The following is a 14,269-nucleotide window of genomic DNA, read 5'->3' as shown; positions in this document are numbered from 1 at the left end:
GACTGGGAAGGAAAAGAGGTTTAATTGGACTTACAGTTCCATATGGCTGGGGAGGCCTCAGAATCATGGCGGGAGGCAAAAGGCACTGCTTACATGGCAGCGGCAAGAGAAACTGAGGAAGATGCAAAAGCAGAAACCCCTGATAAAGCCATCAGATCTCATGAGAGTTATTCACTACCACGAGAACAGTATGGGGGAACCACCATGATTCAAATTATCTCCCACCGGGTCCCTCCTACAACACGTGGAAATTATGGGAGTACAATTCAAGAAGAGATTTGGGTGACGACACAGAGCCAAACTATATCAATCACCAAGTTTGAATGTTGAAGGCTAGTTCAACATTCAAAAATCAATTAAGGTAACCCATCACGGCCGGGCGCGGTGGCTCAAGCCTGTAATCCCAGCACTTTGGGAGGCCGAGACGGGCGGATCACGAGGTCAGGAGATCCAGACCATCCTGGCTAACACGGTGAAACCCCATCTCTACTAAAAAATACAAAAAACTAGCTGGGCGAGGTGGCGGGCGCCTGTAGTCCCAGCTACTCGGGAGGCTGAGGCAGGAGAATGGCCTAAACCCGGGAGGCGGAGCTTGCAGTGAGCTAAAATCCGGCCACTGCACTCCAGCCTGGGAGACAGAGCCAGACTCTGTCTCAAAAAAAAAAAAAAAAAAAAAAAGGTAACCCATCAACAAGCTAAATCCCATAATCATAACTGTAGATGCAGAAAAAGTATTTCACAAAATCCAAAACCCACTTGTGATTAATAGACTTTAAAACACAATATAAATAATCGTAATTGAGCCCACATAAAGTAGAAAAGTTGAATAGTCCAATTATCATAAAGAGTAGACTACATTGTTTAAAACACACCATATAATACTATGTAATAATTTCATAACCGAGTTCTGCATCCTTCAAAGAGCAGATCATTCCAAAGTTACTTAAATTATTTCAGACCATAGGCAAATACGAAATAAAAATAAATTTAAGAAATCTAGTATAACTTTAAGTCTCAATAGCTGATTAATATAGTACAAAAACCTCCTACATACCAATATCACTCATTCTAAATAAACATTCTAAATAGATAATGAAACCTAGTAGTGTGTCAAAATAATAATACACTTTGACCAAATAGAGTTTTTTGGAAAGATCCTATTAGTATAATATTAATATTTTGTAGGCACTACATCAAATTTTTATTAATTTGCAATAGACTAATATCTTTAGAATACTAAAATTTCCCATCCTGGAACATGAAATATCCATTTACTTAAGTCTTTAATATTTTTCAATGATATTTCATATTTTCCCATAAGTCTCATACATCTTTTGTTCAGTGTACTCATAGGTACTTCATTTGGCCCCTTTGGGTGGGTTCCCTTTTTTCTATTTTATTACTGCTATATACAAAAAATGTAAGTTATGACTTTAATCTATTTAGCCACCTTGCTGCACCATCTAGTAGGTTGTCCTTACATTCTATTTTCTAGAAAGAAAATTACATTTTCTGAAAATACTATTTTCATTTCTTCCTTTCCTAATGTTTTTGCCTTTTGCTTGTTTTACTGTATTGGCTAGAAAATCCAGCACCATGTTGAACATTAGCAGTAAAAGTGAGTATTCTCATTTTCCCTAACAGTAATGGGAATGCTTCTGTTGTATTATTTAGTATGATGGTTACCATAGATTTCTGATAAGTGTCCTTTATCAAGTTGCTATTCATTCCCCATTTGCTTAAAGATTTTTCTCTTAAGTCAAAGTAGCTATTGAATTTTTCAAAAAATAATGTTATTGAGATAATCATGTAGCTTTAAACCTCTGAACTTTTTTTTTTTTTTTTTTTTTTGAGACGGAGTCTCGCTCTGTCGCCCAGGCTGGAGTGCAGTGGCCAGATCTCAGCTCACTGCAAGCTCCGCCTGCCGGGTTCACGCCATTCTCCTGCCTCAGCCTCCCGAGTAGTTGGGACTACAGGCGCCCGCCACCGCGCCCGGCTAGTTTTCTGTATTTTTTAGTAGAGACGGGGTTTCACGGTGTTAGCCAGGATGGTCTGGATCTCCTGACCTCGTGATCCGCCCGTCTCGGCCTCCCAAAGTGCTGGGATTACAGGCTTGAGCCACCGCGCCCGGCCTAAACCTCTGAACTATTAATACAATGATTTATAGTAACAGGTTTCCTAATGTTAAATCATTTCTGAGATACACCTTTTCTTGTTCCCGATAGAACTTTATTTTAGAGCTTTGTATCTACGTTGAGTTTGGCATGTAGTTTTCTCTTCTCGTGCTTTTTATCAGTCTTGGTATTACGGGGATACTAATGCCATAAAATGGGTTGAAGAACTTTCTCTCCCCACTCAACTCCTCGCCATGCTATAATACAATTTCCAGGACAAGAAAAAAAAAAAAAAAAAGGACAAGTGAATATTATGTAGCCCCATGGCAGCATTCCAGGCAGAGGAGACAGGATGGGCAGAGACACTACAATGAAAACAGCACGTTATGCTCAGATAATAGGATGTAAGACTTCTTAAACTGGAGTAAGAAATGCAAAGCAGGCTTGGCCCAAACTGGTAAATTAATCTTCAAAGCACAACTAAGTTGCTGAAACACGTTGATTTGCTCCTAATTTTATATAAAGAAAAGGCTCCAAACTCTTCAGCATGCAATGAAGGTCTTTCCCGCTTTAACCTAATTCATTTTACAGTTCAACCCGTGCTTCCTTGTCTGTAATGTTTCTTTTGCCCAGAATGTTGTCTCTGACAGTCTATGATGGCACAGTCAAATCTTACCCAGCATGTTTTATTTATTTATTTATTTATTTATTTATTTAGAGACGAAGTCTCCCTCTGTTGTTCAGGCTGGAGTGCAATGGCGTGATCTCGGCTCACTGCAACCTCCCAGGTTCAACGATTCTCCTGCCTCAGCCTCCCAAGTAGCTGGGACTACAGGCACCTGTTGCCATGCCCGGCTAATTTTTGTATTTTCAGTAGAGGCGGGGTCTCGCCATGTTGGCCAGGCTGGTCTCAAACTCCTGACCTCAACTGATCCGCCCACCTCGGCTTCCCAAAGTGCTGGGACTACAGGCGTGAGCCACCACGCCCGGCCCCTACCCATCTTTTAAAGGGATATCCCGAATGTCTATCAATACTCAGATAAAACTGAACTAAGTTTGAATCCACTTGTACTACATTTGTTTGTCAACTCTTCGTTTGTTTACTTCTTAAGAACTTGAATAGCTATACTGGGTTGGTTAGTGTCGCCCACAAAATTCATGTCCTTCCTGGAACCTCGAAATGTGATCTTATTTGGAAAGGGTGTCATTGCAGATGTGATAAGTCATGATCAGGTCATACTGGAGTAAGGTGAGCCTTTTACCTAATAGGACTGGTTTCCTTATAAAAGACACAGAGACAGAGACTCACAGGGAGTATACCATTTGATAAAAGAGGAAGAGAATGGATTAATGCAGCTACAAGCCGAAGAATACCAATGATTGCTGGCTCCCACCAGAAGCTAGGAATAGGCAGGAAGGATTCTATCCAGAGCCTCAGAAGAAGCAAGGCCCACTGACATCTTGATTTCTGACTTCCAGACTCCAGAAAACGAGAAAACATATCTGTTGTTTTAAGCTATCCAGTGTGTGGTACTTTGTTATGGCGGCTTCAGAAAACTAATATAACGGCAATTTCATCTTCCTAGCTCCAAGAGTACCATGTGGATATTAGAGTACAGGATTATGTAGGCTGTCAAATTCCTTCCAAAGAATGGCTGGGCTTCCAGCAGTGGCCAAGAATCGCCAGATGCTTATGAGCGCCTGCTGCGAGATGCTTGTACAGTGAATGCTCAATAAAGTGGTGGCCATTATAACCGCAAGCAATGATGCTACATAAATAGTAAGAAACCAAATACAAGGGGCAGCGGGAGCAAAGAGAGAAAAAAGGGCCGCTGAGGAAGGAAGCCTCAATTCCCCGGAGGACATCCGCGGGCAGAGGAGATGTGAATCTGCAAGCCGTTCTCCTAGACCCCGCTAAGCGACTCCCGGCGCTCTCTCCACTCCCTACCGCCCTCGGACCCAGCAACAACCTGATCCCGCGCAAGCCTTCCCCCAGTCCAAAGCGACTCTCTTCTTGATAACGTCAACCAGCCGAGCGATCGATTCTGAGCCTGCGCGAAGCTCCTCGGCGCATCCAGTTAGATCCCGCTAGCGCGTGGGGCTGGACTTCCTCTCACGCCCAGGAAACTAGAAGGGCTTTTCCGCCGGAAGGAGAGTGGATTTACTAGAAAGGTGGGACATTGGAGGGGCGGTAGCGTGGAGTTAAGTCCGGTCTCTGACCACCCAGCGGAGCCGGTGACAGCAGCGTCCTGGTAAGCAGGCAGGCGTATCAGGTTTCAAAGGATGCAGCAGGGAAGGGGGGTAGAGGTGAGGGGTCGTTGCATCTGTCGCTGTGTGTATCTTTTGGGGGTTCAGCGCCACCAGCGATCTGGGCCTCGTTCATTGCGCTTACATTTCTCCACCTCATTTGAAGAACGAGCTTGGTAGCCGACGGAGCTGAGGTAAGTAAGTATAAATGTGGAAAGGAGAAATATGCACTCACCAGACTAGTTTGCAGTTTTCACATAGGTGGTGCCATCCTGTGTCCCATAAGGGCCTGCGCGAACCCAAACATTCTGAATCGGTGACGCCTGTTGGAGGCAGCAGCACCTGTTGCATTAATTTTAGAACACACACACAGAGCTGGTAATTCTTAAGCTTCCTGAATCTGCTGGCAGTCGTTTGGTGTCAGAAGTGAGTAAAGCCATCTTGGTCATCTCCCTCCTTTTAGCTTATACTGAAGCGTGGTGAGGGGAGATAGGCCGAAAGTTATACAACTTGTTAATAACAGAGCCGAGAGTGAAAGCACGATTTCTTCATTTTCAGCCCGGAATTATTTGTTCTACACTATACTGTTTCTTTGCATTGCTAGACAATTGGTCTTTTTTTACGAAGTGGATGGGGAGTTGCAAGGAGGAGTGAAGAGGGTGAATGTACGTCTACATACAGTATAAATCCATGAAAGGCAAAATCAGCGTGTGTTAGAACTGTGTCAGTCATCTACATCTTCCATACTTTATAGATGGAGATGAGTCTGTCACGTCGCTTCTGTCATTTCACTTTTAGCAATAGATGTGTAGTAACAATATGTGAAGAAGGAACTTTCATTACCTGTTACACACATTTACACAGAACGGCCTGGGGTTCACTGAACACGCTATGTGCTCACCCTAGAAAACTGATTCTGTAGAGTGCACTGCAGTCAACCCTCAGCTGTTTTAAGTAATCTTACATTTGGTGCTTATGTGGCTTAAGTGTCTTGTGCATTATTGCACTCATCTCTCTCATGTTATTGAAATGGAAATGTGTTGTAGGAAAGTGGCAAGCCTGTGAAGGAAATAAGTGAGCCTGAGGCCCAGAAAACCATACATTAGCAAATATTGAAAAACTGTTCACTTCACATAGGGGGTGTCTTAAGTACTGGGGAACTCATTCAACCAGATGTTCATTGTGGGGAAGCCATGAATAGCCTCCCTCTCCTGGGTTCAAGTGATTTTCCTGCCTCACTCTCCTAAGTAGCTGGGATTACAGGTGTGTGCCACCATGCCCGGCTGATTTTTGTATTTTTAGTAGAGACGGGGGTCCCACCATATTGGCCAGGCTGGTCTCGAACTCCTGACCTCAGGTGATCTTCCCACCTTCGCCTCCCAAAGTGCTGGGATTACAGGTGTGAGCCACCGTGCACGGCTCCTATATAAACAATTTTCAAACTTGTTGGTCTCAGGAGCCACTAAACAGTTATTGAGGACTCCAAAGAGCTTTTGTTCATATGAAAATAGTTTTGACTTCACTAACCCCGAGAAGGGTTTTCAGAAACCCCCACAGAGACCAACTTTTAAGATATTTCAAAGAAATTTTAGATTATATAGAGGAATGATTGCTGTTGTGATTGTGACATGAGCAGAAGTATCACCTTAAAAATGCAACAACAAGCACAGTAGCTTGTATTTCCAGTAGCTGTATAATTCCAGGCACAGAGAACACAAACAGATGTCCATTTTTAATTCTTTTGTTGTTTTTTTGAGACAAGACCTCACTGTCATCCAGGCTGGAGTGCAGTGGTGCGATCACAGCTCACTGGCAGCCTTGACCTCCTGAGCTCAAGAGCTCCTCCACCTCAGCCTCCTGAGTAGCTAGGGCCACAGGTGTGTGCTACCACCCTGGCTAATTAAAATATATATATATTTTGTAGAGACAGGGTCTCTGTGTGTTGCTCAGACTGTTCTCAAACTCCTGAGCTCAAGCCGTCCTCCCACCTTGACCTCCTGAAGTGTTGGAATTACAGGCGTCAGCCACTGCGCCTGGCCTGTAATATTTTTCTATGCTTGGAAAGTTTATTATTAATCAGCTAGGATACTTCTCTACAAAAATACACATATATAACTTGAGATTTAAAATTTTCTCAGCCAGATGTGGTGGTTCACACCTGTAATCTCATCACTTTGGGAGGACGAGGTGGATGGATTGCTTGCGCTCAGGAGTTTGAGACCAGCCTGGGCAATGGGGCAAAACCCCATCTCTACAAAACCGCACCCAGCCATTTTGTATTCTTTTTATCCCATTACTTTTTTTTTTTTTTAATGGTTTCAGACAGTGGTTCAGACCAGCTGCTAGAGAATCAAGGGCTAAGAATAAAAGACTACCAATTTAGTAGATTTGGACATGGACAAGCCACAGGCAGTTTTTCTTCTCACTCTCTTGGCCAGTTATCTCTTGCTTACCTTCCCCTGCCAGTAGCCAGTAGCATGTGACAGCCTCTATATTCCATCTCCCTTTTCTCCCTCTTCCAGAACTTAGATGAGTTTTCAATGGATAACTGTACAGAAACATACCCACTACTGAGTTTATAATAAATTGGTAAATGGTGTTTAAAATGCCTTACGTAGAAATCCTTGGTAGTTAGTTATATGTGGTTATTTTTGGGAAGTTGGCTTGCAGTTCTTTGAAGGACTGGGAACATGTATTTCTTTCTTTTGCATGTACCTATGTGTGTGTGCGTCAAAGTTTTATTTGTTCACCGGTGCTCTACACATTCAGAGAACCATTTCCAATAACAAACTATAGAATGATCCCTTTATTTCTGATTTAAAATAATGAAGCATAGGATCCCACTGTTTGAAAATTCTAGCCATCGATCACTTTATAAGAAAAGGATGAAATTTCAGTAACAAGGGGTTTGTTTATCTGATTTCCACCCTACAGATTAATATATAAATTTGGCCAAAGTTGTTTGGGGGAGAGGGGCTGTTAGGTACTGAGCTATAATACTTTGTTGCTTTGTATCACTTTTAAAATTGACTTTTAAAGATACTTGACATTTGAAAAAGAATCACCTTTGATCTTTCTAAATCCCTAATTTGACATTAACTTTATAGCATATGATTTATTCCATAAAGTCTTAGATCCTGAAACTAGCAGAAAGCCAGATACTCATGTTGTGCTATAAATATAGGATTGACAGTTAAGCTTACTCAGTAGTCAAGGGGGCAGCTTTCACTCACTAGCCTCCAGGGGATATGAACCAAATTTATGATTCAGAACATTTAAAATATACATGTTGAAGATCTTTGGGCTCTCGTAAGGATAGTCTAACTGTAATATATATTAAATGTGTCAAAGGTCTCTTGCAATGATGGGAAGAGCATTCTAAACCACATACATCTTTCCCATCCCCAGATCATTCTGTGCCCCCTCCCACTCTGCCTAGATTAGGAGTCACCATGGAGCACTGTTAGTAATGGGACTGTGTATCAGATCTTTAAGATGTACTGGGACAGAAGAAAGGTTGATATTTTGGGTTTTTTTTTTTTTTTTTTTAGACGGAGTTTTCACACTTGTTGCCCAGGCTGGAATGCAATGGCGGCCATCTCGGCTCACTACAATCTCTGCCTCCCTGGTTCAAGCCATTCTCCTGCCTCAACTTCCTGAGTAGCTGGGATCACATGTGCCCGCCACCATGCCCAGCTAATTATTGTATTTTTAGTAGAGATGGTATTTCATCATGTTGGCTAGGCTGGTCTAAACTCCTGACCTCAGGTGATCTGCCCGTCTTGGCCCCCCAAAGTGTTGGGGTTACAGGCATGAGCCACCGTGCCCAGCAGATTCATATTTTAATGTTTCCTTCTACTCCCCAACCACACACAAATTTGAAAGCTGCTTTGCTTTCTAATAAAGAGACTTTTCCTTTGATTTGGAAGATAATTTGATGTCTCTTTTCTCTTTGCAGGTATATGAGCTCCCTGAAAGCACGAAGCAGTTATTTCCATCTTCAGATCATTCAGAGATTATGAAGGCACAAACCCTGCCTTCAGTTTGCTTATAGTCAAGTGGAGCAGACACAAGTCAATGATTGCAGTATAGCTACTTAAGTAATCTAAAAGAGGTGAGTGTGGCACTTAACCTCTCCTGGGACGGGGAGGAATAAGGCAGTGTTTCCAAGAGGCTATACAGGCATTAGGTAGACAAGGAAGAGGAGGTCCATTCTGGGTGCCTAGGACTCTGTGGCTGGTTTATATATTGTAAATGGTACAAAAAACAATGTTGAGTATCTTTTACCTTTCTCCAAAGTACTGGTCTTACTTTTGGATAGTGCTTCTTGTTTTTTCCTTCCCTCTCCCTGGCCCTATCACCTTTAAATTAAATGAATGTTTAATTTAAATGTTTAATTTAAACATTCATTTAGTAGGAAGGAAGTAGGAGGGTAAGAATCTGTCTGGGTGGCAGAATAATAGATGGGTCTACAAAGAGCAATGTATATACCCAGTAAAGCCATCTCTAAAACTGTGTTTCTGCATTGTTATAGTGCACAGTTGGGAAATCTCAGTTTTGTTGGTTGTGTATTTTCCCAGTGAATGGATTATATTCCTTTCTGCAATCCAGTCTGTTTGAATTTAAGGGCATCTCTTAAATTCCTTTCAAGCAAGAGACCTAACATTTAGACTTAGGAATGAGAGTAGGAGAGACAGCAAGATTAGAATCCAAGTTCATACTACCAAAACATTTTTATTGGCTCTGAGTGACTACATGTTGTTTGAATCAGCTGGAGGCTAATTTGTAACGTTTCAAATAAATGATAGTTTAATTCCTCCAGGATTTGAGTAAGGTGAAAATAGAGCTAAAAACCATGATTCGGTCACATTCTGGCAAAATGAAAAAGCAATCAATTTGGGCTTTTTTTTTTTTTTTTTCCTGGAACTGATGATAGCAGAAAACAAACAATGAAATAGTCAGACATGATATACTTGACAAGAACCACCACCTGTTCAGTAGCAACTCTAAAATAAGTACTAATAGGGGCAGTTGTTGTGCCCAGGTCATAGTCCTACTCCTTCCAGGGGACTTCCGGATGACAGAAAAGATGCTGATCAGCTGGGGTCTTCTTTCCAAATAACAAACACTTCTCTTGCATTTAGATTAATTAACCATTGGTTACAGTGAAACAAGCATATGGACAGAGTTAATCTCCGATAGCTTGAAGTTATAAATTATCTTTATTTAAGTATCTTGACATGGTAAAGGACAGTGTTTTAAAAGCTGGATTTGGTTATGTTCTTCTGGAGACTAAGAAAATAGAGTCCTTGAAATCAAGCTGACTCTGCTTTTAGCCTCCTAAATGAAAAGGTAGATAGAACAGGTCTTGTTTGCAAAATAAACTCAAGGCCTACTTATCTACCAACAGCAATTATATGCTTTCCATTGTCTTTCTATAGAAAATAGGAGTAGTACATTTATAGATGAGAAAACTGGAGAAAGACATAGTGAACATGTGAGAATCTTGCTCTACTAATTGATAGGAAGGTGACTAGAAATTGGAGAAGTTGTCTTGGTAAGTTGAGGAGAGGACTTTTCTTATAGTGCAGTATGGTAGCTGAACCTGCTTGCATCAAGACCAATATAGTCTTATTTACAGAATGCCACATCATAGTGAATTGTGCTGTGGACAGCTTCCAGTGTGTGAGTTGTGGAAGATGATGATTTTAACAGATTTTGGAGGATGAGAAGTATTAAGAAAAAGGCCCCACTGCCCATGCATTTGCTCTGCTTTTTACTTTTGACCAAGTATACACTTCAGAAATATCTTAGTGGATGTATACTAGTGATTGTGTGTCATTTGAACCAGCAGGAAGTAATTTATTAAACACACTTTTCTAAATAAAAGTCATTTAATTTTATCAGAAACCAGTGTCATTTTAGTTTGCAAGTCTCAAACCAACTTTCCAATTCTGACTTATAAGGGTGCCTTAAATTCTTAATACTGCACTCTGTGTTACTAAACCCATGTTAGTTTACACCAAGATTCTGTGGTGGTTTTACATATTCTTTTTCCCCTTTGTTAAGGTGGGGAGGCCACAGCTTATGTGAATTGACTTTCTCAGGAGTTATAAAGTGATACAGGTAAAGCTAAGAAAACAACAGATTTTGATATCTTTTGTTTTAACTGTCCAGTGTTAGGGATTGTGGCTACAGTGGTCTAATTTTTAAAAACTCTTTTTTTGCTTTGTTTTTTAACAGACTTATCAGCATGTTGCAGGTGAACATGGCCTTGAGGTAAATCCTGTCCCTTGTTGAATACAGTTTCAGTAGATTGTTTATAGTAGTTTAAGGATTGGAATTTTTTTACAAAAACACAGAAGTTTTGTTTGGTTCTGTTCTAGATGTTTTTCTTCTAAATAAATGAGAAAGATGTTTCAACAAAGGCTCCTTATGCTGAATAATTGTGATGCTTGAAGTTCCTAATCTGCTTTAAGTGGATTTGTCTGACATTTGGTGTAAATGTCAGACAATTCTAGACAGTTTTTTCTTGGTCAAATAAAAATTTAATTAAAACTTTATAGATGTCGAGTTTTTAATCCATTTATCCGTGTTCATATTAACATGTGTAGTATTCCATAAAGCCTATTAGAACCCTGAATTCAAACTTGCCTTCTTTGTGATATCCTGTTTCTTACTTGGTAGTTTCTATTTCAGTAGCTGAGAACATTTTTTAATATACATATATGTATCTTTTGTTTATTTATAACTGGAACCATTTCTGTGCTTACATCTGCTGTCCCTTGTTTCAGAGTAGACAGTCCAGCTTTGCAGGCTAGGTATGTGTTTGTATAATGAGTTATTAAATTGTCAGTGTGAACTGTTAATTCAGGAATCTGAGCTGCCATTTATACCAGTAGCCAGAGTTTAGTAGAAGATGAGAGTCTTTCAGTTTGTCAGGCTTTGCATGTGCTGGAAAACATCAGAGGTTTTTTGTTTGTTTGTTTTTGAGACAGAGTTGCGCTCTTGTTGCCAAGGCTGGAGTACAATGGCACAGTCTCGGCTCACAGCAGCCTCTACCCCCGGGTTCAAGCAATTATCTTGCCCCAGTCTCCTGAGTAGCTGGGATTACAGGCACCCACCACCAGGTCTGGCTAATTTTTTGTATTTTTAGTAGAGACAGGGTTTCACCAGAAAACATCAAAGTGGACTTTTTTTAAAACACAAAACCTTAAATGATGAGATTAGGGCATATCTGGGTTTAGAGGCATCCGTGGGACGTGATACTGAATTGTAATTGCTTCACAAATGGAATTATTCTGCAGCTTCACTCACAAGCTTTGAAAATGCTATGTGTGCAGAGCTTAAGTGGCAACTGGAAACTTGAACAGGAGAACCAGGAATGTAGCTGATGGAGTTGGGCATTGAGCTCACAGAATGGCCTGGGGGCAGTGAGGCAGGATGCCTAAAAGCTGCCTAGCTAGAGATCAGTCTTCCTTCCCGTCCTCAGCTTTGCCCTCTGGTGGGCTGTTAATTTCTTTTAAAAAATTGTTGTTCATTTGCTAATATGCCACAGATGCCCTTCTGTTCTTTCACGCTGCCTCCATTCCAGGTTTTTTCCCATTTCTTGGCCATAGGTCCTTTGCTATAGTTTTGAAAGAGCCCTGCCATCCTTCACATGGAGAGCAGTGAGAGGCCAAAGAGCAGTGGCTGAAGAAGATACTCATTTATTCAACAAATACTTGGTGACAGCTGTTGTGTGTTAGCCCTTGGGGATCTAGCAATTAACAAAACAGGCACTGTCCCTGCCTTCGTGGAATTGGGCATTATAGAGGTAATTTCAAAATTAGAGAGTGGTGCATACTGTGTAGGAGTGGAACAGGGTGTTATAAAGAGTACATAGTGGAAGGGACCTCACCACAGTGCTGCTCACTATTGGGAAAATGAGGGTAGAAGACGTTGAGAAGGGCACACAGCTTCCCTGGTTTTCTACAGACAGCCTCTCGCCTTCTCAAGTATATTCTTGGCTGACTCATGAAATGCATGAGTGTACTGGGGCTGCTGGAGCCATTAAGACTACCCTCCTCGTCTTCCAAGCTCTCTAGGTTTTGGAAACTCATATTTTGCATATACACAACTACAGTTTAACAACTTTAAAGACTTTTGAGTTCATTTAGTCTGAGCCTTTATTTTACAGCTGGGCCTGGTAATGACTATCTTAGCAGCACACAGGACTAGAATCCAGGTTGGGTGAAATGAGCGCCAGCACACCATTCTGCCAGATAATAACATGAGCCATAAATTGTGCTGGACACATGGTGCTTAAATGCCATGTTCAGCCAGCTAAGGCGTGATTGGCTGCAAGAGGGGTAGGCATGGAAGACAGGAAACTGGACATCAGAATGTTCTAATAGAAAGTGACATGTTTTGGCATTGAAATGCCATTATGTACCTTTAGACACCCAGGGGTTTCCAAAGAAAAACAGGGATGCACAAATTCATGAAGCTGACAACTAAATGTGTATAGATGCTGAGAAAGGTCCACATTGAAAAATGACAACTTGGAATTTTCATAGTCTAATAGAATGCCAATCTTCTTTGGAGGAACTGTTATTCTTATATCTGGAGTTGTTCTGTTGTGCAGAAATTCATACCTATGCCTGAAAATTAAATTTGACATAATAAAGTTTCAGTAATTCTATAGATTTACTATTTATAGAATATTTCATATTCATTTTATTGATAGTCCTATGATTTTGCTACTTTCTAGTATTAAATGACTACCAAAGTGACAAGCCATTTCTAAAACTATATTCTCTAAACTATCTCTTTTCTAAAATTTGTCCTAAGAAACATTTTCTTTTTTTTTTTTTTTAGACGGAGTCTCACTCTGTCACCCAGGCTGGAGTGCAGTAGTGCTGTCTCGGCTCACTGCAACCTCCACCTCCCGGGTTCAAGCGATTCTCCTGCCTTAGCCTCCTGAGTAACTGGTATTACAGGCATGTACCACCAAGCCCAGCTAATTTTTGTATTTTTAGTAGAGACCAGGGTTTCACTGTGTTGCCCAGGCTGGTCTTGAATTTCTGAGCTCAGGCAGTTGCTCACCTTGGCCTCCCAAAGTGCTGGGATTACAGGTATGAGCCTCTGCTCCTGGCCGAAACATTTTTCAAACATCATTTTTTCTCTAGTAACCTCTTAACCTAAGAAATTTACCTATAGCATCCTGAACTCTCTTGCATCTAAACTAGCATAGGAATAGAACATGTTTTTAAAATTTGGATTAGACATTTGAAACAGGGAACCTTGTGATTTTCCATGTGATAAAATGGGCCTCTTGGCATAAGCTCTTCTCTACACAGTTACTCCAATTCTTAAACTTTCAAATTGAGTGGGCCAGTGGGCCTGTTACCAATCAATATTATATCACTATCCGTGCTCTGCATCCTGTGTACTTTGAAAAATGAGTGGGCCAAATTGAGTGGCCAGTGGGCCTGTTACCAATCAATATTATATCACTATCCATGCTCTGCATCCTGTGTACTTTGAAAAATGGCAGAAACCAAAACCTGTCACAGGAATTTCCTAACCCTGCTACCTACAGATACTTGAAAAGCTTTTTGTGTCAACAGGCTAGTCTAGGCTGCTGGGATGAACACTTGGAATACGATCTAAACATGTCAGAGGAAGCCAGCCTGTCTCAAGCCCATTTCACCTTATTTTAACTAAGCAGCTGCCAGAAGCTATATGAGTCCTTTCCTGTACTTTCTCTCCCACCACCAATGGAGTCTAATACTATGAGCCAAAAATGCAAATCTGCTAGGAGACCTTATCCTAGGATGCCTTACCTTCATTCTCCATTTGTAACGTGTGCGTGTGCATGCGCGCGCACACACACACACACACACACACACACACCCCTACATCTG

At 41.2% G+C, this 14,269-nt stretch overlaps 1 protein-coding gene, 1 long non-coding RNA gene and 1 other non-coding gene across 10 annotated transcripts in view; 2 read left to right on the top strand and 1 right to left on the bottom strand.

The window, feature by feature from the left end:
- Positions 1–4,277: 4,277 nt before the first annotated feature.
- LOC102119385 (uncharacterized) lies at positions 4,278–10,924 on the top strand. 4 transcript variants are annotated; one of them, XR_012415286.1, is made up of 6 exons: positions 4,278–4,366; positions 7,913–8,129; positions 8,320–8,475; positions 10,431–10,487; positions 10,605–10,640; positions 10,748–10,924. It is a non-coding gene; the product is annotated as an uncharacterized lncRNA (long non-coding RNA). The 4 variants fall into 4 exon arrangements; XR_012415284.1 differs by lacking the exon at positions 7,913–8,129 and adding an exon at positions 4,470–4,555; XR_012415285.1 differs by lacking the exons at positions 7,913–8,129; positions 10,431–10,487 and adding an exon at positions 4,470–4,555.
- Positions 9,647–9,773, top strand: LOC123574991 (small Cajal body-specific RNA 15). The gene has a single exon (XR_006700162.1).
- A 1,130-nt stretch (positions 10,925–12,054) lies between the features above and the next one.
- Positions 12,055–14,269, bottom strand: part of FSD2 (fibronectin type III and SPRY domain containing 2) — a 63,451-nt gene continuing 61,236 nt past the window's right edge. For all 5 annotated transcript variants that reach the window (XR_012415279.1, XR_012415280.1, XM_065548316.2 and 2 more), the window contains one exon: positions 12,055–13,003. Coding sequence is in view for 3 of the 5 variants with exons in the window: in XM_065548316.2 (XP_065404388.1) it covers positions 12,751–13,003 (253 nt within the window). In the remaining 2 variants the exon portion in view is untranslated. The remainder of the gene's footprint in view (positions 13,004–14,269) is intronic.

This window comes from Macaca fascicularis, chromosome 7 (genome assembly GCF_037993035.2).
Source record: "Macaca fascicularis isolate 582-1 chromosome 7, T2T-MFA8v1.1".
NCBI lineage: Eukaryota > Metazoa > Chordata > Mammalia > Primates > Cercopithecidae > Macaca > Macaca fascicularis.
This window is presented reverse-complemented; position numbering and strand designations above follow the sequence as displayed.